Here is a 25,981-nt window from a genome sequence, read left to right as displayed (position 1 = left end):
AATCTCCATCCAATTATTAATATTCATTTACAAGAGGTAAAAAGATAAAACATGTGCATTCTTTTGCTTTTATATGCATAAAATTTTATTGAATTTTATTTTAATTTATAACTTTTATATAAATTCAAAGTAGAAAGCTTCGTAACAAGCAAAACAGATTTGAAAAGCATTTATATATTTCATAGCTTAATGGTATATTAAAACATTTTAATTAATAAAAATGATAGTAAACCAAAACTAGTAATTTTCTTTTAATACTGACTAAATCATAGATACTGGGTGCTGGGGATCAATTAGAGGTTAAGAGCACTGGCTCAGAGGTTCTGAGTTCAATTTCCAGAACCCACATGGTGGCTCACAACCACTTATAACTACAGTCCCATGGAATCCAAAGCTCTCTCCTGGTTTGCAAATGTACAGGCAGACAACAGACCCATATACATAAAGTACATAAATAAATAAATCTTTAAAAAAATAAATCACAGATACTGAAAGAAGCAAGAACATACCTTTGTGGCATCCATTATAATTTTGTTAATTTTCTCTTTATCCAGTCCTTCCATCCCTGCTTTATTATCATTTAGTCCCATCCTTAGCAGAAGATCATCTTTGTAATTATTCTTTTCCTTTGTGTTATCCATGATGTAAACAAGGCGACTTCTTCTGTATTAGCTGCAAAGGCATAGAACATAAGCAGTGTTTTTAAGTGACCACAGAAGGGCTAGAAATAACTGTTACTAGAGTGCTTGCACAACATAGGCTTGATCCTCCCAGCGCTGCACCACTGGGGAGGCAGGCAAGAAGGAGCAGAAGTTCAAGGGCATCTCCAGCTATACAATGAATTTGAGGCTGGTTTGGGTTATATGCAACCTTGTCTGAAAACACAAACAAACAAAAACATTTCTTGGATCTTGAAATACTGCTACTCAGCTGGGCAGTGGTAGCACACATCTTTAATCCCAGTACTCAGGAGGCAAAGGCAGGTGGATCTCTGTGATTTTGAGGTCAGCCTGTTCTACGGAGCAAGTTCCAGAACACCCAGGGCTACACAGAGAATTCCGGTCTTGAAAAACCGAAAACTAAAACCAAACCAAACCAACCAACCAACCAAACAAACAAAAAACCCCCAAAATAATAAGAAAAAAAGAAATAAAAGAAAAATTACTACTCAAATTTTTTCCAATATTGTCCTAAGCTTACTATCTTTCTGGAGACAAAAGGAATGAACCTTTCCTGCATATTTCATGCCAGTTAGTATGTTTGCCGCCCTACATACACATGCTAAATACCCATAAAAGATGGATGTTACTACTCCAAATATAAAAAGAGAAGCTTGAGTCTCAGGACATATCTGCTAACTTACATTTGTTAGACAATAGCTACACATTTGTTAAAAACATATCCAAGTCCAAACCTCATGGGTATTTTTTTTCCTATTGAATTTTTTCATATCCTCTCCACCCACTTAAATCTACACTCTTTCATTCTTTCTTTAAAAAACAAACAAGCAAACAAAAAATAAACTATGAACAAAAGACTAGGAAACACATACATGCACACACACACACACACCCATACAAATGGAAACCAAACTATACGAGAGAAAAACCAATAAGACAAAAAATACCAACCACAGCAATTTAAGACAGAAAATCTATAAAAATCCTATTGAGTTCATTTTGGGTTACATACCTACCGCTGGGTATGGAACCTGCCCTGAAGTATAGTTAATAGATGCAGTGAGGCTTCATTGGAGAAAAATAAATTTTCAGTTGCAAGCAGAATTCAAATACAGATAGCTTCTTGGCTAGGGTTGGGAGTTCATGTTCACTTCCCCTTCTCAGCAGTTGGACTGCCTCTGCCTTGGACCTGTGCTAGCACTGTGCTTGCTGCCACAGCTCTGTGAATTACATGTGACTCTGTCCTATTTGGAGGGTACTGTTTGCTTTAAGTCACCCATCCTCTCTAGCTCTTACAGTCTTTCTGCTTTTGCCTCCACATAGTTCCCTAAGCCCTGAGGGGATGGTCTGATGAAGACATCATATAGGAAAGAGTATTCCAAAATCTCTCACTCTCTGCATTTGTCCAGCTATAATTCTAGGTGTTTAGGTGTAAGTTCCTACCCACTGCAAGAAGTTGTTCCTTGGATGATGGCTGAATCAGGGACTGACTTATAGGTAGAGCAGAATCTTATTAAGAGATGTTCTATTGCTATGGTTCTTTTAGAACAGTGATTCTCAATCTTTGGATCATAAGCCCTTTAGGGGTTAAATGACCCTTTCATATGGGTCATGTAAAACTATTGGAAAACACAGATATTTACGGCTCATAATAGTAGCAAAATTACAGTTATGAAGTAGAAACAAAAAATAATTTTTTGGTTGGGGGATCACCACAACATGAGGAACTGTTTTAAAGGGCCTCATTAGGACGGTTGATAACCACTGCTTTAGAAGAATAATAGTATTAGATTTTCCCATGGCCTTTCTACTCTAGGGTTCTCAGCACCACAGCAGTGTCAGATACGGGCTTTATCTCATCGAATGTGCTTAAATCCGATCAGAGTGGTTGGTTACTCCTACAATGTTTGTGCTACTATTGCACCAGCACATCTTGCTGAAAGATCACTGTTGCAGATTGCAGGGTTAGCAGCTGTGTCGATAGTTACCTTTCTCCTCTGGTGGCATTTAAGAGTATTTTCCAGTACCATGAATACAGTCTTTAGGGGTGAAACCTCTAGTTAGGCACCAGTTCTACTTCTCCATGTTTGACGAATTATATAAGTGCTGTATCAGCAATGGGGCCTTATTATTAGTTTTTGGAGAGCAACCAATAGCTTTGGTAATAGTCTGAGATGTTTGGGAATTTCCTTGGTGCCACTTTGGCCAAAGACTCAAATAGATACAACACATTCCTGGCACTGGAGATTTTACCTGGTGTTCATAAGATATCTAGTTGGGGCACTGTCTCTCCATTATTTGACAATTCCATTTATATTTCTTTCATATATGTATATATTTAAAGAAGCTTCTATAGTGGTAGATTTCCATATAGCCCTTCAAATGGCTCAAAGTGTTAGCTATCCTTCCCCACATTCTCTCCCTCACCCCTCTCTTCTTTCCTCTCCCCATTTAGTCCTCCCACTCCAGTCTCACCACTGTCTCTTCAAAACAATATCTCCTACATGCTCTTCCTTGGGAGAGCCTCACTAGGTGCCTAATCTCTGTGGCTATATAGACTGTAGAACACATATGAAAACTTAAAAGCTAACAACCACATATTGTATATTTTCTCTTATATAATATAATAATAATATTCTGGGTTCTAGTTTCATCCATTTATATGCAAATTTAATAACTTTTTAAACAGCTGAATGATAGGCAATCATATAAATGTACTACATTTCATTACCCATTTATCAGTTGATGGACAGCTAAGTTATTGTAAATTTTGGGTTTTTATGACTAGAGCAGCAATGAGCAAGTATCTCTGTAGTAGGATGCAGAGGTCCTTTGGGTATCTGCCCAAGAGTAGTATAGCTGGCTCTTGAAGTAGAATTATCCCCATCTTCCTGAGGAACCACCACACTGATTTCCATAGTGGCTGTACAGGTTTGCACTCCCACCAGCAATGAATAAGGGTTCTCCTTTCCCCACACCTTCACTAGCATAAGCTGTCATTTGTTTTATCGATCTTGGCCACTGTAACTGGTGTAAGATGAAATCTCAAATTAGTTTTGATTTGCATTTCTCTGATGACTTAGGATATTGAACATTTCTTTAAGTGTTTCTCAACCATTTGTTTTCATCTTTTGAGATCTATGTTTAGTTCTGTGCCCATTTTTAAAAAAATTGTGATATATATGCACATATATAAATGTATATATATATATACATTCATACACACACACACTGAGATATATAATTGCCTAATTGATGGTGTCCTTGGTCATACAAAAGCTTCTAAGTTTTATGATGTCCCATTTATTGTTGGTATTAGTGCCTGTTAAGAAAGTGTTTTCCTTTGCCAATGAGTTCAACACTATTCCCCACCTCTCACATGAGAATTAGGGCCTTATGCCAAGGTCCTTAATCCATTTTGAGTTGTTTTGTTCAGGGTGACAAATGTGGATCTATTTGTATTCTTCTACATGCAGCCTTCTACTTTGACCAGCACCGTTTGTTGGCTGTCTTTTTTTCTAGTGTGCATTCCTGGCTTGTTTTTATAAAAAAAAAATCAAGCAGGTATTCATAAGTGTGTGTGGACTTAGTCTGAGTCTTTAATTCAGTTCCATTGATCAAAATGTCTGTATTTGTGCCAATGCCATGATGTTTCTATTAGTATAGCTCTGTATTGCTATTTGAGATCGGGGATGTGATTATTTCCAGAAGTTCTTTTATTAATCTCTTATTAATTGTTGTATTATTTTAGCTATCCTGTATTTTTCTGAGCTTATATGAAACTGAAAATTGCTCTTTCAATTTCTGTGAAGAAACCAGAATTTTGATGGGGACTGTGTTAAATCTGCAGATTGCCTTGGGTAGGATGGCCATTGTCACTATATTAATACTACCCCAAGAGCATGAGAAATCTTCTTCTGATATCTAATCTATTTCCTCAATGTGTTTTTGTGTGTTTATCAGCATGGAAGGTTCTTAATGGAGTTTTTAGGGCATCATCTGCAAATAAAACACTGACTTCTTTGTCTATTTGTATCCCCTTGGCCTCCTTCAGTTGTCTTATTGCTCTAGCTAAAATGTCAAATACTATACTGACTAGGTATGCAAAGAGTGGAGTCTTGTCATGTTCCTGATTTCAGTGCAAATGCTTCTTCTGCTTAGGTTGGCATTGGCTGTGGAATTGCTGTAAATTGCCTTTATTATGTTGAGGCATGTCCCTTGTATCCCTAGTTTCTCCAGGCCTTTTTATCATAAAGCGATGATGGATTTTTGTCAAAAATCCATCTTTCTGCATCTAATGAAATGATGATGTGGTTTTTGTTTTTTACCCTATGTGGTGCATTACATTTATTGATTTATATGTCTTGAACTATCCCTGCCTCCCTGGGATTGAAGCCAAGTTGATCATAGCAGATAATTTCTGATGTGTTTTTGGATTTGGCTTGTAAGTATTTTGTTGATAATTTTTAGACCTGTGTTCATAAGGGATATTGGTTTGCAATTCTCTTTCTTTGTTGGGTCTTTGTATAGCTTAGGTTTTGGGATAAGTGTCGCCTCATATTCCTTCCATTTGTATTTTGTGGAATAATTTGAGGAATATTGGTGCTAATTCTTCTTTGAAAGTCTAGTAGAATTCTGCAAAGAATCCTTCTGACTCTGAGCTTTTCGGGTCAGAAGACTTTTAATTACTGCTTCTCTTTCACCAGGGGTTATGGGTCTGTTTAAATTGCTTATCTGATCTTGATTTAATTTTGGTAGGTTATATATCTATATATCTCTATCTATCTATCTATCTATCTATCTATCTATCTATCTATCTATCTAAAGAAATTCATCCATTTCTTATAGGCTTCCCAGTTTAGTAGATTACAGATTTTTAAAGTATGTCATTATTTTCTGGATTTCATCAGTGTTTGTTGTCATATCCCCCTTTCTGTCTCTAATTATATTAATTTGAATCTTCTCTTTCCATTTGTTAGTTAATTTGACTAAGGGTTTGTCAATCTTACTAATTCTCAAAGAACCAACTCTTCCTTCCATTGAGACTCTGTATTGTTGTTGTTGTTGTTGTCTTTTTTTTTTTTTGCTTCCATTTCATTGATTTCATCCTTAGTTTAATTATTTCTTCTCTTGGTTATTTATTTCTTCCTTTTATATCCCCTAGAGCTTTCAGGAGTGCTGCTAAGTTACTAATATTCGATCTGTCCAATTTTTTGATGTAGACACTGAGTGCTATCGACTTGTCTCCCAGAACTGCCTTTATTGTGTCCCATAGGACAGGGTATTGTGTTTTCGTTTTCATTCAATTCTAAAAAGTTTTTAATTTCCTTCTTGATTTCTGTCTTGACCCATTTTTCATTCAATAGTGAGTAGCCTAGTGTCTGTGAGTTTGTAAGCGTTCTGTTGTTGAAATCCAGCTTTACTCCATGGTGGTCAGATAGGGTACAGGATGTTATTTCCATTTTCTTATATTTGTTGAGATCTGTTTTGTTTACCAGTATATAGTTTTGGAGAAAGTTCCACGAGCTTCTTAGAAGAAAGAATATTCATTTTGTTTTTGTGAAATATTCTGTAAATATCTGCTAGGTCTGTTTGATTCATGAAGTTATTAACTCCAGCATTTCTCTGTTTAATTTTTGTCTGGATGACCTGTTTATTAGTGAGAGCGAGGTTTTGAAGTCATCTCACTAGGTGAGGTTCAGTATGTGATTTTAGCTGTAGTAGTGTTTCTTTTATGAACTTCAGTGCTCTTGTTAAACCTTGTAATTTTATCTATTGCATAGAGAACAAATATAAAATAACACCTCTCTATTATACATGCCAAGTTCAGTTGCAATTCTACTGACTATATAATAGAGCTCAATACAGGAAGCAAAAATATGGGGGAAAAATCTATTCACCCCCAGGAAATGACTACATTGCACAATGTTACACCACCTTTTAAACTAAGAAAACCCTCACAAGGTTCAGACAGGAGGACCACTTGAGCCCAGCAACAAAGACCTGTCTGTACAAAAGCCATACTCAAGAGCTGGCAGTGCAGCTCAGTGGGTAAAATGCTCGTCATGTAACCTGACAACCAAGTGCAGTCCCCAGTTCCCACAGTGAAGGCAGAGAACCAAAGTTGTTCTTTTATCTCCACACACCCTGTGGCATGTCTGCACCAGTTTTACATATACATGCGCACACATGCGCGCACGCGCTCACACACACACACTTTCTCTCTCATACAGACACACACATACACATAATACATTGTTTAAAGTTTTATTCAAAAATATATACACACAAACTATGCAACAACATACACAACAAATTTAGTTATTCTCTCTGGTTATATATTAAGAAGAAAAGCTACAAAAATTCAAATATTAAAAAAATTAAACAAAATTAAGTGAATTATTCATCATAACTCTGCTGGTAAGTTGAAGAATTAGGATGGCATCCAAGTCTCCTTATTCAACTCTAATGAAGCTTCCTTGCCATCACAGTTAGCTCTAAATTGGGGTTCACTTATGCTGCAAACAAATGGCTAGGTGGACAGCAGTCAGGTACCCACAACAGTGACAGTAACTTATGTATATAATTTAAAGCCTTTCACAACAATGTTGCTTTCATCTTGCGTGCTAGCAAAGAATAAAAATTACTTTCATTATTTCAAATAGAATTTTTTAATACTCTGACTTCTGATGGCAGCTCCATTGCAGGGGTAAGGACTCGATACACTGATGCAGGCCTATAATCCCACCACTTGGGAGGCTGAAGCAGGAGAATTAAAGGTGCCAGGCCAGTTGGGGTTACATAGATGGATTTTGTTTATACTCAAATTAGAATTTGTACTATAATACTAAGCATCATTACAGATAAAATAAACCAGATGAATGGATATAACTGCAACATTGAAAAGAAAAATGGTCAACATTTTTATAGCCTGAAATTACAGAATAGTTTGGTCCATCAAGAAGCCAATAAGAAATGCACAATGCTCAGTGTGCTAATTAAAGTACAACCTGCTTTACTTTTAAAACAGACACGGAAGAGATGCACGGCTCAAAGGAAAGACTTCCTGGTTCCTGTGGTTTGGTCCAGTGACTTAAAAGCATTTTCTCTGAAAATCTTCAAATTCTTCCCAGTCTGATTCTACTGCTGACTATCTGCACCACCACTTAAAAACACAAAGCGACCCCTGCGTTTTGGCGGTAATAAGGATGGAAACTGGCAATTTTTCAAAGGAATTCTAGCAAAAGGGTTTTAGGATGGGGGCTTCTTCTAAAAGGCGTGCCAAAGCAAACAATATCATGAGTACTAGCATACTGACCAAAGGAATCTGGAATGAACATACTGGCAAGCAGGAAGAATACCCTAACCACAGGGGCAGAGAGCAGGAAGGGACAGAGGACAGAGATAGGAAGGGAAAGAGGAGCTACAGGAGGCTCCGGTGTGGAGCTTGTTCTCCTGTTCAGTGTACTGTGAAGAATCAAACCCATACGGAGAAAACCTTAACTCATGTTAGACTATTATTTTTACAACTCTCAAATGCTCAAATATTTCATGTTTTCATCAACAGATTAAATATCTAGCACAAAATTTTAGACTGTAATTATTCTTTTTACCTTCTAATTTAAAACACAATGAAGATTATTCTAAATTTAAGTCTTCAAATTAACAAATAATTGATAATTATTAATAATCATACAGGACTGATTTTAAAATTCCATTTTCATTTTTACTTATTGTAAATTATATTTTAAATTTTAAAGATTATTATAAGTCACAACCCCAAGATATTAGCAGATTACTATTTTTCCATGTTTCTCTCAAACTATTTTACACATTTATAAATAGAACTATATGGCCACAGTTTTTATATAATGGGGATGAAAACACAGATGCAACACTGTGTGTTCAAATGCAAAAAACTTGGCATTCTGAGTTCATTTTTTAAATCCTTGTAACTGACACAAATAACGCGGCCCTGTAGTTTCTAAACTAAGAGTATGCATCAAAAGAAAACTCAAGTTTTCACCACAGGCGGAAGCCTGCTTTTTGGGGACTGCTGTGGTTTAAATGAGAATGGCCCACATGGGCTGATACATTTGAATGTCAGGCTCTCAAGTGTGTCTGACTGTTTAGGAAGAATTAGGTTGTGTGACCTTTCTGGAGGAGGTGTGTCACTGGGGATGGGTTTTGAGGTTTTAAAAGCTTCTATCAGGCCCAGTCTCTCTCGCTCTCTTTCTCAATCTCCCCCTCTCTCTGTCTGCAGCTTGCAGATCAGATGTGAGTCCTCAGCTACTGCTCCAGCAGACGTGCCTGCCTGTCTCCTGCCATGCTTCTCTCCATGACCACTGACTAACCTTCCCGTGCTCCTCACCACGATGATATTGACTTAACCCCCGGAAACTGAATGCAAGCTCCCAATTAAATGCTGTTTTCTTGCTATGCAGCCTAAACAGCCCTTTACTTGTGGCGGGTGGGATTACAGCTGTGCAGCACCCCACACATGACTCACACACTCTCTGATTGCCCTTAGCCTATTCATTCGTCTGTCCCAGTGAGGAGGAACGGGATAGACGCCTGCTAAAATATCCATCCACTCTACCTACTTTCCCCTACTGAGATACAACTGACACCATCTTCCCTTCCATCTCACCATAATGCAGGCCATGCTGTCCTTCAATTTAGGATCCTCCTTCCTGAGTGCTGAGATTACAGATGTGTCCCTGAGTCCGTGAAATCTATATTCCTTAATATACAATGAGAAATACTCTGAAGCAATCAAATAAAGTGTCAATCCAAAATAAACTCCCAGGCCCAGCTCATGCATTTCTATTTTGCTGAGGAGCTGCATGCTTTGCAAAGGTTTCTGGGCTCTGTAACAATGAAAATGTTTAACTCAGAAGTAAACTCAGGAGAATTTAAAACTATGAAAAGTTAAAGCTATAGTGTATATGTGTGTGTGTACACGTTTGTATGTACAGATGTATATGCATGAGCATGCGGAGGCAAAGACTACCTCAGGTGTCTTTCCTCAGGCACCACCCACCTTTGTGTGGATGTGGTTGTCTATGTAGAGGTCTGAGAACCATCTCTCCTCAGGCACCTTCCAACATTTGCTTAGAAAGGATTTCTGGCTGGCCTAAATGACAGCCAAGTAGGTAAGACTCACTGGCTACCAAGCTTCTAGGAATTTCATCTCATTATCACTGGATTACAGGAACAGATAGATCACTGTGCTTGGCTGTTCACATAGGTTCTGGGATATGAACTCAGGTTCTTGTGTTTGTTAAGGAAACATTTTACCGACTGAGCCATCTCCCACGCCTTATCTACCTTTCTTTTGAGACCAGGTCTCTCAATGGCCTGGAACTCACCAAGTAGGATAGGGTGGCTAGCCAGGGATCTCCAGGGATCTCCGATTTTCACTCTCCACTGCTAGTATTAAAAGTGTGTGATGCTGGCTATTTTGTTTTTAAACACTGATTCTTAGGATCAAACTCAATTTACTGAATGAGCTCTCTCTCCAGTCAGTAAATTTGTATTTTACAGAAGTTCACTGTTTCTGATTGTTCACTGTAGGCAGGAGGAGAGAGGCTGACAAGTTCTTGGCTACTAGATCACGGCAGCAAAAATATCTGTTCACCTGGGTGGTGGAGGCAGATACTTGTAATCCCAGCACTTGGGAGGCAGAGGCAGGTGGACCTCTGAGATCAAGGCCAGCTTAGTCTATAGAGTAGGTTCTAGGATAGTCAGAGCTACTATACAGGGAGACCCTGCTTAGAAACACACACACACACACACACACACACTCTACATAGATAGATAATAAAATAATTAAATTAAAAAAATAAAATCTGTCCATAAAAAAGAAATGCTGAGTGGATACATTCTATTTTATTTGAGATATATAGTAAGGTACACATATTTTAAGGGACGTGTACGTATGTCCTTAGGCAAGGATAAAAAATGTTCTCCTATAGTACCTTTTCTGATACTGTGTTGCTACAATATTTATTTTTACAATCTGTAAAATTACTATTCAAATATAAAATTACAAATAAAGACTGGATCATGGGACAGGGTCATGTTGTTAATGAGAAACCAAGTTGTTAGGTTACACTCCATGTAAACCTACTGAATTGAAAAGAACCTACCGAATTGCAGACACAAGCTTATTTTCCTGTCCCTTTCACCATTCCCTCTTGCAGAGAGCTCTGAGGCTACTTTCAGTCTAACCTTGACATTGATTCTGGTTCTCTACTGTTAATTTCTAAGTTGTCCTGTATTGCTATCAGCAAATGGCAGAGGTGTCAAACGCAGTAACAACATAACACTTTTCAAATGAAGTCATAGACACAGCTCCTGAGTGTCCTCTGGTCTCACTAAAGTGCAGCTCTCCTTTAACTTCACGCAAGTTCTACACTAACAGCAGAGAACAGACGGCTCTTAGTGACTGCCCTTTCTTTTTTTTAATTATTATTTTTATTCTCTCATACATTATATCTGATTGCAGTTTCCCTTCCCCCACTTCCAGGGGGTTTCCACGGCACTCCATTCTGCCTACCCCCATGACCTTCATTCCTTTCAGCCTCCAAATTCCCTAGAAATGTGTGGACGGAGCCAGTGAGATGGTTCAGGGGGTAAAAGTACTTGTATACTAGCCTGATGATTTGAGTTTGACCCCTGAATGCCACCGTGGAAGAAGTGACTTTCAAAACTTGTCCTCTGCCTATCACTGCTCATCTGTAATCGATGTCAGCATTTTCTCTGGGGACAAATTGTATGCAATGCTGTATGGTAGGAATAAGCACCCATGTCAACCATTTTCCCCAACTACTTTCAAGTACAGCTCTCTCAGAAAGTCACTTTCACAAAAATCAACACAGAAGAAGTCCAAAACAGATAGAAAGTCACCTTAAAGATGAAAGCAACTAGTCAGGCTGTGGTGGTGCATGCTTTACCCCAGCACTTGGAAGGCAGAGGCAGGTGGATCTCTGTGAGTTCAAGGTCAGCCTTGTCCACAGAGAAACCCTGTCTCAAAAAAAAAAAAAAAAAAAAGGAACCAGAAAATGATTAAAGCAACGTGCAAGGACTGGTGGTATGCTCCTATAATCCCAACACCTGGGAGACCGAGCAGAGAGAAGGCAGGTTCAAAGCGAGCCTGGGCTACACAGTAAGACTCTCAAAACCAAAAAAGTTTGACTGTTTTTGTAAACAATATAAACAGTCCAGAACAACAGAATAACACATGGCAATATAATCAACATATAATGATGATTATGATGATGATAATAATAACAATACTAGTAATAGATGTTAATAAGGTATCTGTCAATCTAAATGGATTGTGGATGGTTAGATAAAGAAAAAGCAAGCAAGTTAAATATAGGAAATGTCTATTTAAAATGCCCATCTCTGTAAGTATCTCAATATTACTATTTAGTATCATAATTTATCTTAGGAAATAGAAATATGACACTGATATTTGGGGTAAGGGTATGTTCACTAGATTGAGGAAAAGGAGTCTTAGGTTTTCATTGCTGTGAAGAGACACCAGGACCACACAACTCTTATAAAGAAAAAATTTAATTGGGGCTGGCTTAGCGATTCAAAGGTTCCGTTCATTATCATGATGGGGAGAATGGAGGGATACTGGCAGATGTGGTCCTGGGGCAGAGAGTGCTACATCTTTCAGGCAACAGGAAGTCAACTGAGACACTGGGAAATATCCTGAGCATAGGAAACCTCAAAACCCACCTCTACAGCAACACTCCCTTCAGTGAGGCCATACCCACTCCAACAAAGCCACACTTCCTAATAGTAACACTCCCTATGAGATTGGGGGGGCAATTATATTCAAACTACCACACAAGGCTAGGAGTCATCAAAGGGCTTGGGAAACTGGAAAAGGGATTCAGGGCTCTTGGAATACTGAAGCGGGGACCAGGATTGAAATGAGAATTTAGAAGAGACATGGGGATGGGGATGTAGCCCCATATTATAGTATCTGCCTTGTACACACAAGGCTCTGAGTTCCATTCCCAGTACAAAACACAACAATAAATACCAAAACAATAAATACCACCCAATAGGTATGCTTCTCTTCTCTAGTCACTTAAACAGCATGACAGGTTATAGAAGTTAGTTACTTAGTAATTCTCATGTCTTCTTATTATAATTTTCCCACCAATACTGTCACTGGCATGTACAGGAGCACCAAAAGAGAGGAAATAGTAATGGATAATATACAATAACCATAAACAACAGCATGCATGGGAAAAGGAATGATGAGAAAGAAATATCAGCATAAGCAAAAAGAAATTCTGCAGCTGTTTGGCTGTGGGATTATTCTCATGCAAAGATTAGCGACCATAAATTGATCAAACATCAATTATAAAACGCTACTTTCAATCAGATAAATTTTATGTTCTGCATTTGCTGTTCTAGTTACTGGAAAAGTTTGTTTACCACTTAAAAACCTTTATAAGCCCTTTAAAATTCATTATAGATTACTAAACCAGGGTTGCTTAAGCTGACTATGAACCTCCCTATATGTGAGTATATTTACAAAAGTATTTTATTCTTTGCAATGTTATCAATACTAAAGATAAGTTACATGCAAGTTTCTTGAAAGTCCTTTATATTTCTGAAACTACAGCTTCCATCATTAGAAATGTAGGTAGAGCTGGGCAGTGGTGGTGCGCGTCTTTAATCCCAGCACTCAGGGAGGCAGAGGCAGTGAGCTCAAGGCCAGTCTGCTTACAGAATGAGTTCCAGGACAGTCAGAGATACACAGAGAACCCTGTCTCAAAAAAAAAAAAATGTAGGTAGAGGTGATGTGGGATTCCCTCTGTGTGCTGTGAATATGTTTTATTGCCACTGGTTAATATAGAAGCTGCTTTCAGCCAATGGCTTAACAGAGTAAAGCTAGGCTGGAAATCCAAACAGAGATGTAAAGAGAGTAGGTGGAGTTAGAGAGACTCCATGTAGCTGCCAGAGGAGAAAGATGCCCATGTGTCAGTACTGATAAACCATGGGCTTCATGGTAAAAGATAAAATAATAGAAATGGGTTAATTTAAGATATAAGAATTAGCTAGAAAGGACCCCAAGCTATTGGCCAAGCAGTATTGTAATTAATACAGTTTCTGTGTGATTATTTCAGATCTGGGTGGCTGGGAAACAAATGAACAGTTTCTGCCAACAGATTGGTGCCCAATGTGGGGCTCAAACCCACAACCCTGAGATTAAGAGTCTCATGCTCTACTGACTGAATTCCCAAATATAGTTTATAAGCATTTGTTTTCATTTAAAGGGGGAAATGACATAAAGATGAATACTTTGCATTGGTATGGATCTTGGTTTATTAATACAAATTTAAGGTTAATTTTGTCATATGTATAGTTCTGTTCTTGATTAAAGCATTATGTTTGTTCAGCTTATTTAAAAATGTATAATTAAGAAATACAGATTAATAGATAGTCATCTATACTAATCAAGTTTGTAGTCATGTTTGGTTTTCTAGATGTATAGAGATATATTTCATATGGATAGTTATTCTTCAAATATTTCAAAGACTAACAGAATATGGCACATAAAATGTTTAAAAACTTATGACTTTTCATGACAATGAGACATATGTGCTCCTGGAAGCACCAATCTACCTGGAAGGATGATGGGCATCAAAGAGGCTCCTTATGGAGTTTATTAGCCCTTTGGGCAAGAAACTGTTCTTCTTTGGACTACTTGATGGTATGCTGCATAAACTGGATATGCAGGACCCACAGAAAAATGACTGCTGAAGTTGTCTAAAGGTGAGACAGTCCTTCAGGGTTCCTGCTTCATGAAAGAGTCTGCAAGACATTCTGCAGAACACAGAAGAAAGTGACAAACAAACTGCCAATACAGACAGAACTGTCTTTGAAATTTCCTTCTTCATGGAAAAATCTGCATGGGCATATAGGCTGAAGATTGGATTCCCCAATGTTACAGAAGAACTTTGGGTGATTATCCAGGCAGCAAGATGTCTCTGTCAATTCTAGAGTTTTGGGAGTTGCTTACAATGTACTTTCTGTTAACTAAGGTCTTTGATGGAGTTAAAGAATAAAAAGTTATAAATATAGTTTTCCTTAGTTATAATAAAAGATAAAATAGATAGAAATATTGTAACTGTAATTCTTGCTTGATACCTGTTTTGTTATATGTAATTTTACTATGTTAAAGTTAAAACCTTCTTTTTTATTTAGACAGAAAAGGGGAGATGATGTGGGATTCCCCTCTGTATGTTGTGAATATGTTTAATTGCCATTGGTTAATAAAAAAGCTGCTTTCAGCCAATGACTTACTTATTAGAGTAAAGCCAGATGGGAAATCCAAACAGAGATTTATAGAGAGAGTAGGCGGAGTCAAAAAGACACCATGAAGCTGCTAGAGGAGAAAGACTCTGCGCACTGGTACCTGTAAACCATGAGCCTCATGGTAAAATATAAAATGATAGAAATGGGTTAATTTAAGATATAAGAGCTAGTAGAAAGACGTCTAAGCTATTAGTCAAGCAGTATTGTAATTAACAGTTTCAGTGTGATTATTTCAGGTCTGAGCAGCCTCTGCCAACATAGATGGATTTGGATTTGGTACATTTTATATAAATGAATATCTACTTGGGTACATTTATACATAAATTGTGCATATAACAGGACAACTAGGATATATACAGAGAGAAGAAAAATGATTATAGTAATAATACTATTAAGCAATTGTTTATATATTAAATACACATCCAAAGTTATAGTTACTACAGATTAAGCCAGTTAGGATTAATTCCCAAGACCATTTACTTACTGGGAACCTAGAATGAATTACTATAATAGCAGACGCTTTCGTGATATTTTTGTTTGTTTGTTTTTGTTTTGTTTTGTTTTCTTCAAGACGGGGTTTCTCTGTTTAATAGGTCTGGCTGTCCTAGAATTCACTTAGTAGACCAGGATGTCCTTGAACTCAGAAAGATCCACCTGACTCTGCCTCCCAAGTGTTGGGATTAAAGGAGTGCACCACTATACCCAGGACTTTCATGATTTTTTAATGGGCCAGAGAGGAACGCTGGCAGAGGCTACGGTGACCTCTTATCAGAACAGAGAAAAGGAAAAAGATACAAAACAGTACAGGTTAAGTTGGAAAGTCAGAGAAACCTGGAGTGGGAGTTCTGTAAATCTTAAATGTTTCCAAACTTCATGTTGGCCATGGGAGTTATGCTTTTAACCCCAGCTGTCAGAGGCAGAGGCAGGAAGATTTCTACAAGTTTGAGGCCAGCCAGGGCTACATAATAGAACAGCCTGGGAAAATTACTTTTTCCAGAATTTTATCTACATGTCATATTGAAGAAGTCATTGAGATCCGTAAGTTTACAGTACAGTGATTTCATTCTACTGTATGGTGGAATAAGACCAGGAAACATGAATCATCTTTTCTTAAAAAATACCTAATGAACAGCTCTAACTCAGACAGCTTGGAACGAATGGCCTTGAGAGAGCCAGTAGGAAGATTAGATAAGAGGGTTAAAGAACTCGGTTATCTCTATCAGATAGTAGAAGAATTTGCTGTCTGTAACTTATAAAACACCAGTTTAATAATTATATTTGAATATGCACCTTTTAATCTACTTGTTTTCTGTTATAATCTCCTTGAGAATAGGAAGTCCAACTCCTACCCATTTGCTTTTTTTAACCTACTATACTCAAATTCCCATAGTAGTCAACATAATACCTTCTATGTGTATACTTTTTAAATTATTTGAAACTGTTTACACATTAATTATTTTGAATGCCTTCTATGTGCTCAGCACTGTTATTAATATTAAAATTATAAGAATGGCTTAAAATGTGTCCATCAATGGAACTCAAATTCTAGTGGGAGAATGCAACATGTTGTCTAATTTGTACATTTAAGTTTTTATCATATGCTAGTATGATTTTAAAAAAGAATCAGTTTCTGGGTGGGGCATATCGATGGGTTTTCATATGTACTAAATTATGTTTTTCCATGCCTCCCACCTCATATAGTTAAAATATAGTTAAAAACAGACTATAATGAAAGTAATATGTACTAGATATGCTGCTGATTGCTTCTAGTCAAAGTCCCACTGTCAACAAACCAGAGAGAGAGAGCAGCCTTGAATACCATACTTTTGGGAAAAAACTGATTATACCATTTGCCAGACAACTATCTGTTTCTCTTTGCAAGTTGAGAATAGAAAGCTAATGAGACCACAAAAATTCAGATAAAACATACCAGGAAGCCCTAGGTGGATAGAAAAACACTAACACCTTATTTTAAGTTTTCAATATATACAAAACCAGTTGAGATCTCTGAAATTTTCTCATATTGGAAATAATTTGAATTTATTTCTGCCTCTGCTAGTCAACAGAACCTTCAAGAAAAGCAATTTCAGTACCCAACTGGTCAACCATAATAAATAATTAAATTGCTGTCCCCCTGTGACTCATTCTGAAACCATAACTGTCCACCACCTCCTTACAATCGCTTGTTCAGGTCCTACTCTACTGTTGTCTCTCTACTGGAAACCCTTGAAGCAAGGACGGGGAACTCAAGACACAGTATGACGGAGTGTAATCTAATACACGGTAAACTCAGAATCCCAGTAGAAATCTATCCCCAAAGAGATTCAGACAATTGCAACAAACCAAACCAAACCAAACCAAACCAAATGAACAACAATATTACATTAGTGCTTCTCAATGGGGATGTGTCACAAAGTCCTTTCTTGGTAGACAGCAGGTGTGATTTAATCACTATGCATCGTAACATGAAGAATGAAGAGGTGGACACCGTGGCTCACACTCGTAATCCCAGCATTTGTGAGACTGATGCAGGAGAATTAGCAACATGCTTAGGCTAGCTTGGGTTAAGTAAAGCACTTGTCTCCCCTACAAAATGAAAAAACAGACATCAACAGGGTGAGGAAAGATCTGCTACGATCATTATTTCTCTCAGCCATGGAGAAGAAAATACTTGGGGCAGGGATTAAAAAGACAAATAACCGTAAGTTGAAAGTTAATTTACAGGACTGGGTTTGAAGAGGTGCCAGGACACTTTAACTAGTATAAACATACACCCACACTCATAACCATGCATATATTTGGGGGTGTTTTCCATATAAAATAATACAGAAGAAAGCTTGAATGATTGCTACTACCACCACCTAGATAATTATTCCAGTCATGAAAATAGGGTTACCAATATAGCTATACTATTAATATGCTATATTTAGTTCACCTCTTCTCTAGATTTGTTTGTTTGGTTTTGTGAGACAGGGTCTTGGCATGTAGCCTAGGCTTGGCCTCTAACTAACAATCCTCCAAACAGCCAATTGGAAAGCAGGATTAGGGCTCCATGCAGCTTGATTTTTTAGACTGCCATGGTTCATAGATTAGCACCTCTATTTCACAAATTAACACCTTTATTTTGAAGATTGCAAAATCATGGCTCTTACAAAATCCCTCCACTTTTAGCTGGTCATAGTTTTTGGTGGTGGTACTTTATACTAGAGGGAGTTGAGGTGGAAGAATTAGCAGAGGGAATTGAGGGAAAACTCAAGTGGGTTAAGAAGGAACTCTGAAATCTGTATTTTGGGCTCAAACCCCAAACACATCTTTACTATGACTTATGGGAAATTATTTAACTTTTCTGCGATTAAGTCATTCATCTCAAATATTAGAAATAGAAGGGAATAATGAAATCTACAGAACAGATGTTAGGCAAATAAGACAGCAGAGGACACAATCGGGAAATGCTAAGAGTCGCTGGCTGAATTAAAAGCATAGCGGCTTGGATACCTTATCTACAGAACACATTTTTTAAAAAGAATATAGTGACTTGGATATCTTATCTATAGAACACATCTTTAAAAAAATATATATAGTGGCTTGGATACCTTATCTTTAGAACACACTTTTTTATAGAGTGGCTTGTATTCTTATCTATAGATCACATCTTTTTATATAGTGGCTTGGATGCCTTATCTATAGAACATATATTTTTATAGTGGCTAGGATGTCTTATCTATAGAACACATTTTTAAAATAGTGGCTTAGATGCCTTATCTATAGAACACATTTTGTTTATAGAGTGGCTTGGATACCTTATCTATAGAACATTATTTTTAAAAAATATAGTGGCTTGAATGCTTCATCTATAGAGCACATTTTTAAATATATGGCTTGTATGGTCTCATCTATAGAACACACTTTTTAATATAGTGGTTTAAATGTCTCATTTACAGAACTTTTTTAAATATATGGCTTGTATGGTCTTATCTATAGAACATTATATATATATTGGCTTGGATGCCTTATTTATAGAACACATTTCTTATATAGTGGCTTGAGTGCTTTATTTATAGAACTATATAGTGCTTCATCTATAAGGGTTGGATTATTATCTACAAAACATTGTTTTTATATATTGCAGCTTTGCTGTCTTATCTATAGAACACACACATATAGTGGCTTGGATTTCTAATCTACAGAACACATTTTCATATAGTGGCTTGGATGCACTTATCTATAGAATACATTTTTTTATCCATTGTCTCCCAGTGATACATTAAAAAGCACAGAAAAAGGTGCTTGGAAGTGAATGAGTCTTGGGTTCTAATCTTAACTCTGCCACTTAGTAGCCATGAAACATTGGGTAAGTGACTCAGCCTCCCCGTGCTTAAGTTCATTCTTTATGGGACAATAGGACCAGCAATGCTCCACTTACAAGACTTTTAAGATAAAAGTCAGATCACATACTTAAGGTGTCTGGCTAATATAAATAATACTGTAAGGACGTAATTGCTTTATAATTCAAATCTTCATACTTCGTTATTTCATGTATATGTACGTGTGTGCGCACGAGAGAGAGAGAGAGAGAGAGAGAGAGAGAGAGAGAGAGAGAGAGAGAGAGAATGTGTAAGCTAGGGGTTAACTTTGAGTATTTTCTTTAATGGCTTTCCACCTTGTTTTAGGACAAGGACGGTCTCTTTCAGATCCTGGGAACCCATTATTTCAGCTGGGCTGGCAGGCTAGTAAGCTCTTGGGTTCTATATGTCTCTAGTTAGATGGCTCTGGAATTACTATGTGTACTGCCTTGCCTGGCTTTTACGAGGATATTAGGGATCTGAACTCAAAACTTCATGCTTAAACATCAGGAACTTCACTGACTGAGCCATCTTCCTAGTCCCAAATCAAACCACATTTTTTTTAAACATTTCAACAAGCTACCCTCATATTCATTTGGAAGAGAAGATATGAAAAGCATCCAAATGAAAAAGAATATCATAAAAATTTATTAATTGTATATGAAAACTAAACAGTTAATTAAGTCAGTAAAATACTGGTATAGATATAAATATATCAATGAAAAAGAATGCTGTCCAGTAGCAGGACTATATATGGGGATTTTTATATACCATAAAAGTAGCATATTTGTATCAGAGTAAGAATAGACTGTTCAATAACATGCTGGGCCCAAATAAATGCCCATTTGCAAAACAAACAAACAAAACCCAACAATAATTAATTTCCTACCCTATTCTGTATTTTAAAATAAATTCCATGGTATACGGGTCTAAAAATGAAGCCAATTAAAATAAAGAATACTACACAAGGATTAGAGAAGCCCTCTGTAAGACACACAACTACGAAGCTATCATCTATATTTATTATGAAATAAATAAAGTACGTCATCTTTGAACCGCTATTTCCTTCCTCCAACTGTAATAATGGAAATCACAAATCTCTAAGGTGTCACTCTAGTCGGTATACAAAAATCTTCTGTACTTAAACTACTTTAGCCTTTAGTACAATGGACCAATGTAGCAAGGCAATGTCTCATATATTAATACTAAATATAATGAAGCAATTTTCAACTGAGTAAGTGGGAGCTGGGTGTTGGTGGTCACAATTATTCAAACCTAGGTGAGGCTGAAAATACAATAGAAGGTTCAATTCCAGAATTAAATGTAACACTATTTCTAGGGTTCTAAATTGCATTATGAAGCGACTTTCTCAATATTCACAACCATTTTACTTAAGAGCAATGATTCTAAAGTCTAGTACAAGAATTAGAAAGTCTCAACCACATTAGATTCACGAAGCAAAGCAAACCATTCTAAATGCATACTCTTGGCAATTCACAAAGTAGCTCTGTGTGTGTTGAACGATAACCTTGGATTATGTTTTAACAGCTTGACAAGGTTTTCTTTCTTTATTTATTTAAATTTTCTCTTTCTGTTTTTGAGACAGGAGTTTCTCTGTGTAACAGCCTTGGCTGTCCTGGAACTCTCTTTGTAGATCAAGCTGGCCTACGAACTCACAGAGATCCTCCTGCCTCCGCATCCCACGTACTGGGATTAAAGGCGTGCGCCACCACCGTGCGGCTGACAAGGCATTCTTAAAAGCTTTATCTCTTAAAATTTTATTCGTTTGAATGTCTTTTAATGGTGCACTGCCATTATTTTTACAAAGGAAACTGATTTAGAATCTACTGTATTTGGCCCCAATCTACAGAAATGAAGATGGTCGCAAGTACTTCTCAGAGCCACTTCCTGTCAGTAGGCAGAGTCTCCTCCTTGCCATTGTGCCTTAATCCCCACACTCAAATGTCCTCTTACCTTCCCAAATGGGTAGCAAACAGAAATTCTTTCTACACTTTAATAAGGAATTTCAAAGTTAGGAGTTATCAGGAAATTGATAGCCACCTATTGTCTAATTCCTTCTCGGTCAATAAAACTTGCGTTTCAACCTTTATGATAGAAAAGCCTTTCCTGTATTAGGGGAGGAAAACAGACCTTGACGTGAGTTTCGGAAAGACGCTGTTCACACCTAAGAGAAAATTTAAGGATATAATCTGATTTATTTCACTTTTTATAAAAACCTTTTTCAACGTTATTTGTTCTCTGACAACCTCAACATTACTTTCCACAATATAAAAATTCTATAATTTTTTGTTTATTTGTTACATTTTTCGAGACAGGGTTTCCCTGTGTAGCTCTGTCTGTCCTGGAACTAGCTCTTGTAGACCAGGCGGGCCTCGAACTCACAGATATCAGCCTGTCTCTGCCTCCCGAGTGCTGGGATTAAAGGCGTGCGCCACCACCGCCCGGCTAAATTCTATAAATTTAACAATGTGAAACGCTTATGAAAACAGTCTGAAGGAATTCTTCCCTCAACAGCAGTAAGCCTCAAGTATTAAGTCTAATTACTAACGAGATAGACAGCAGTGCTTCGGGATTAGCCGTGGCACTGAGGAAAAACCTTCAGTTTGTGACTGGAGATGTCACAACCTCCAGCCCATAGTGAAGTGGCTGAACCCCTGACATCCTTGCCCAGGCAAGTCGCAAAGATGTTCCCGGGCTTTCCGGAAAGCAGCTGCGCACAACCCGACAACCTCACCTTAGGGTTCTCACGTCCTGGTTAGTAGGGATCGAGGGATCGTCATAAACAAGCAAGGCGGAATCAGAAGCCCGGCTGGACGGAAGGGCCACACAACTGTCAAAAGAAGACCACTGGCCCTCAGAAGGTTCCCCCAGGAAACCAGCCTTCCGCGCGCCCGGGACACCCACCAGTTGCCTAGGATTGCGACTACAACTCCCAGGAGGCTGCGCGGCGGACCGAGCGGCCGCCTTCCCAGAATGCAGCGCAGCGGCTTCCCTGTCAAGCTCTCCCCTCTCCCCGCTCCGCCTCCTTCCCTACCCGTCGTCACCCGGGAGGGCCGGAGGTAGGGAGCGTCGTGAGCCGCCGGGAGGGGCTCGGGGCGGGGTGGAGGGAGGATGGGAGGACGGAGGGGAGGGAGCGGCGAGGGGAGGGAGGGTAAATAGTGGGCCCGGCAGGAAGATGGCGGCGGTAGCGGAGGTGTGAGCGGACCTGGGTCTCTGCCGTTGGCTTGGCTCTTCCCGTCTTTCTTCCCTCCTCCCTCCCTGACTGAGGTTGGCACCTAGGGGGCCGAGTTCAGGTGGCGGCGCCGGGTGCAGCGCAGGGGTCACGGCCACGGCGGCTGACGGCTGGAAGGGCAGGCTTTCTTCGCCGCTCGTCCTCCTTCCCTGGTCCGCTCGGTGTCAGGCGCGGCGGCGGCGGCGCAGCGGGCGCGCTCCGTCCCTCTTCCTGTTCCTGCACGCCCCGGAGCGGGTACTCTTGGCTGTGCCATCCCCCGACCCTTCACTCCAGGGACTGGGCGCCTGCACTGGCGCAGCTCGCGGAGCGGGGGCCGGTCTCCTGCTCGCCTGTCGCGCCTCCATGTCGGATAACCAGAGCTGGAACTCGTCGGGCTCGGAGGAGGATCCGGAGACGGAGTCTGGGCCGCCTATAGAGCGCTGCGGGGTCCTCAGCAAGGTGAGCAGCCTGCGGGGGGCCGGGGACCCGCTGCCGGGACTCACCTGCCGCGAGGCGAGGGGAGCCGCTCTGGACCTGGGGTGGGGCTGGACTGGAGGCACCCACTGTCCCGGGGCGGGGGCTGCGGAATGTGCTGGGGTGCGGGGCCGAAAGGTCCGCCTGGAATGAGTGTTTGACCAGCGGTGGGATAGGAGACGTTTGGAACTGCCCCCCCCCCCCACCTCAATACTCCCAGTCCCCAGGAACTTGTCAGCTTTTCCAAGGACCGAGGACCTTGGAAAGCGTGTACAATCTGCGATCCGGTTTGGAAGGCAAGGTGCATCTGGTTACTTGGAAGCCAAGGAGGCAGCTGTCTGGAGTGTAGGAATCTGGGTTGGGCAACCGTGGTGTCTGAAGTCCTGGACGCGAGAGCGGTTACATGGACCTTTCAAACTATATTGTTTCAGAGGTCCCCACCAGAATATCTTGGGGCGGGGTGGGTTGGTGTGCAGCTCTAGCGGGTTTAGGCAAGCCTGGGTTTGGCCTTAAAATCTGAGATAGTAAACTTTGAAGTGTGAGTGATCTTGAGTGTAGAAAGCGTGTGCAGCACTTTTGTACTTTACCCCTCCTTACCCAAGTTCAGAAAAGAGCTATTGAATTGTCACGCTTGGATAAGAAATATTAATAGTAAGTTGGAACGTGTCATAGTGAAGACCGACCTTTATAAAGTTAAGGAAAAGGAGCATTATTTAATAATACAGTATTTGTGCACTAAGGAAGGACATTTTTGTCACACAGACACACACACACACACACACACACACACACACTCGCACCCCCTGTACTTTTAAAAGCTTCTTTTCACGTTTTTTTAAAAGCCCAGATAGCATTTGTAGGGCTGTAAATGAGGGATTTTGTGTTTTACATTTTTGTTGTGGAAAGACTCAGCCCTTTTGACTTCCCTGTCCTTTCCTGTTAAACTTTAAGAAATGCTTAGAGCTAGCAGTGTTTCCAGGGGGAGAGTTGGGGCTGGTCCCTTAACAAGCTGGTCATAAGATACCAAGTCATGTGCTATTGGCCATTAAGAAATCACTCTGCTGCCAGTGTTCTTGAACATCATTTCTGGAATTGTTTGAGATTAGGCTATTACAGTGTCTTTAGCTGGAGAGAGAAGGCCTGGGCCAGACTTCAGTATGTCAGATACAAAGCTTCCAAGTGTTAAGTTTTATTTACATAGTAGAAAATTATGTTGTGTTTGATGCTGTGATCATTCTTGAAATTTTAATATAATGCTTGCAGTTGAGTGAAGCTCCCCAGTGTTTATTGAGATTAATGTATCTTTATAATTTAAGAATCTGTAGTGAACACGTTGTATAATAAGTTTGCATTTTCAAATGGTTGTAAAATGGGTTGTCTCTCCTGATTCTGAGAGTTTCGTTACTTGCCATTAGATGAGAAGCAGACCGCTATATCAGTGTGTGGTTCAAGTGTTTTATGAAACAACCTATACTTTTGATTTGTTTGTTTGTTTGAGACAGAATTTCTTTGTGTAGCGCTGGCTGTCCTGGAACTCACTCTATAGACCAGATTGGCCATGAACTCACAGAGATCCTCCTGCCTCTGCCTCCTTAATGCTGGGATTAAAGGCTAGTGCCACCACTATCGCCCGTCTTACTTTTGACTTCTTGATCATCACTTTTTGCAGAGTGAGAGATTGGAATGACAGATGAAAAAAGAGCTCATGCTTTGTGATCTATTTTATTCAGATTAGCATCTGAAGTATAATGTGAATCTGAACCTGGAAGGCAGGCACAATTGTATATTCATGTAATTCTAGCACCCAGGAGGCAGAGCAGGAGGATTGCAAGTTCCAGGCCAACTAACTTACCTTAATAGCAAGGCCCTGTCTCCCAGAATCATTTTTTAAGGAGAACTCTCTTGCATTTAAATGTATAGGAATATATTGATTATGTCCATTAAAAGGGAATTGTTTTCATTTTGATTGTTCTGTGTATATACTATCAATGTGTGAGTAAAAATTCTATTAACAGCTCTAAAGAAAATTTTCTGGAAGTTTAAGAATGTATGGTTATATGATTATTCAGTGTAGTGGTCCACACCTTTAATCCTAGCACTTGGGAGGCAGAGGCCCGTGGATAGCTGTGAATTCCAGGCCAGCCTGATCTATACCATGAGTTCTAGGACAGACAGAGCTGCATAGTAAGACCCTGTCTTGAAAAAAAAAATATATATATATAGTTATATATGTGTGTGTATGGTTAACAAATATATACACATATATACATATATAGTTATATATATATGTTTTATGGGAACTTTTATTTACATATGTGTTTGTGTGTACATATGAGTACACCTGCCTGGAGGCCAGAGATGTAAATTGGTGTCTTTCTCAATCCTTCTCCACCCTGTTTTTTTAGACAGGGTGTCAAAGTAAACCCAGAGCTTGCAATTTAGCTAGACTTGTTGGTCAGCAAGCCCCAAAGATCCTCTTGTCTCCACTTCTCTGGCCCTAGGAATATGCCACCACTGTGCCTGGCATTCTTATTTGGGTGTTAGGGATCAAACTCAGGTCTTCATGCATGTATAACAAGCACTTCACAGTCTGAGCCATATGGCTAGCTTATGTTTTCTACAAAGTGCTTTGTTTACTTTTGGACATTACTAGAGAGCAAACCCAGTGGCATCATGCATGCTAGGTAAGTGTTCTACTGTAGCCTCATCAAAGGAACTTTATACTGAATACATACATTCACACTATGGATCACGCATGTTTTTTAAAGTATGTGTCTTTTGTAATTTGAACCCTTCGTAATTTACCTGATAATTTAAACAAGAGTTAGTTTTCAACATCTGTTCTTTTCCTCCTGTTTAGTTATGTAGATAAGTCCAAATAGTTTTCCATTTTCTTTCTT

General features: G+C 39.0%; 2 protein-coding genes across 4 annotated transcripts in view; one reads left to right on the top strand and one right to left on the bottom strand.

The window, feature by feature from the left end:
- Polk (DNA polymerase kappa) overlaps positions 1-22,375 on the bottom strand; it is a 57,704-nt gene extending 35,329 nt beyond the window's left edge. Inside the window, exons 1-2 of the mRNA XM_050153750.1 lie at positions 22,131-22,375; positions 510-672 (exon numbers count right to left, since the gene is read on the bottom strand). Of these exons, the coding sequence (XP_050009707.1) occupies positions 510-641 (132 nt within the window). The 5' untranslated portion in view covers positions 642-672; positions 22,131-22,375. The remainder of the gene's footprint in view (positions 1-509; positions 673-22,130) is intronic.
- Positions 22,376-22,658: 283 nt separating this feature from the next.
- Cert1 (ceramide transporter 1) overlaps positions 22,659-25,981 on the top strand; it is a 107,273-nt gene continuing 103,950 nt past the window's right edge. For 2 of the 3 annotated variants that reach the window (XM_050153753.1, XM_050153751.1), the window contains exon 1: positions 22,823-23,066. In XM_050153753.1, coding sequence (XP_050009710.1) covers positions 22,971-23,066 — 96 coding nt within the window. In that variant the 5' untranslated portion in view covers positions 22,823-22,970. Of the gene's footprint in view, positions 23,067-25,981 lie in introns of all 3 variants that reach the window. The other variant, XM_050153752.1, reaches the window with a different exon arrangement.

This window comes from Alexandromys fortis, unplaced genomic scaffold (genome assembly GCF_014885135.2).
Source record: "Alexandromys fortis isolate MF-2015 unplaced genomic scaffold, M_Fortis_MF-2015_v1.1 scaffold_79, whole genome shotgun sequence".
In the NCBI taxonomy this organism is placed as follows: Eukaryota; Metazoa; Chordata; class Mammalia; order Rodentia; family Cricetidae; genus Alexandromys; species Alexandromys fortis.
Note: the sequence above shows the minus strand (reverse complement) of the source record. Positions and strands in the feature narration are given on the sequence as shown.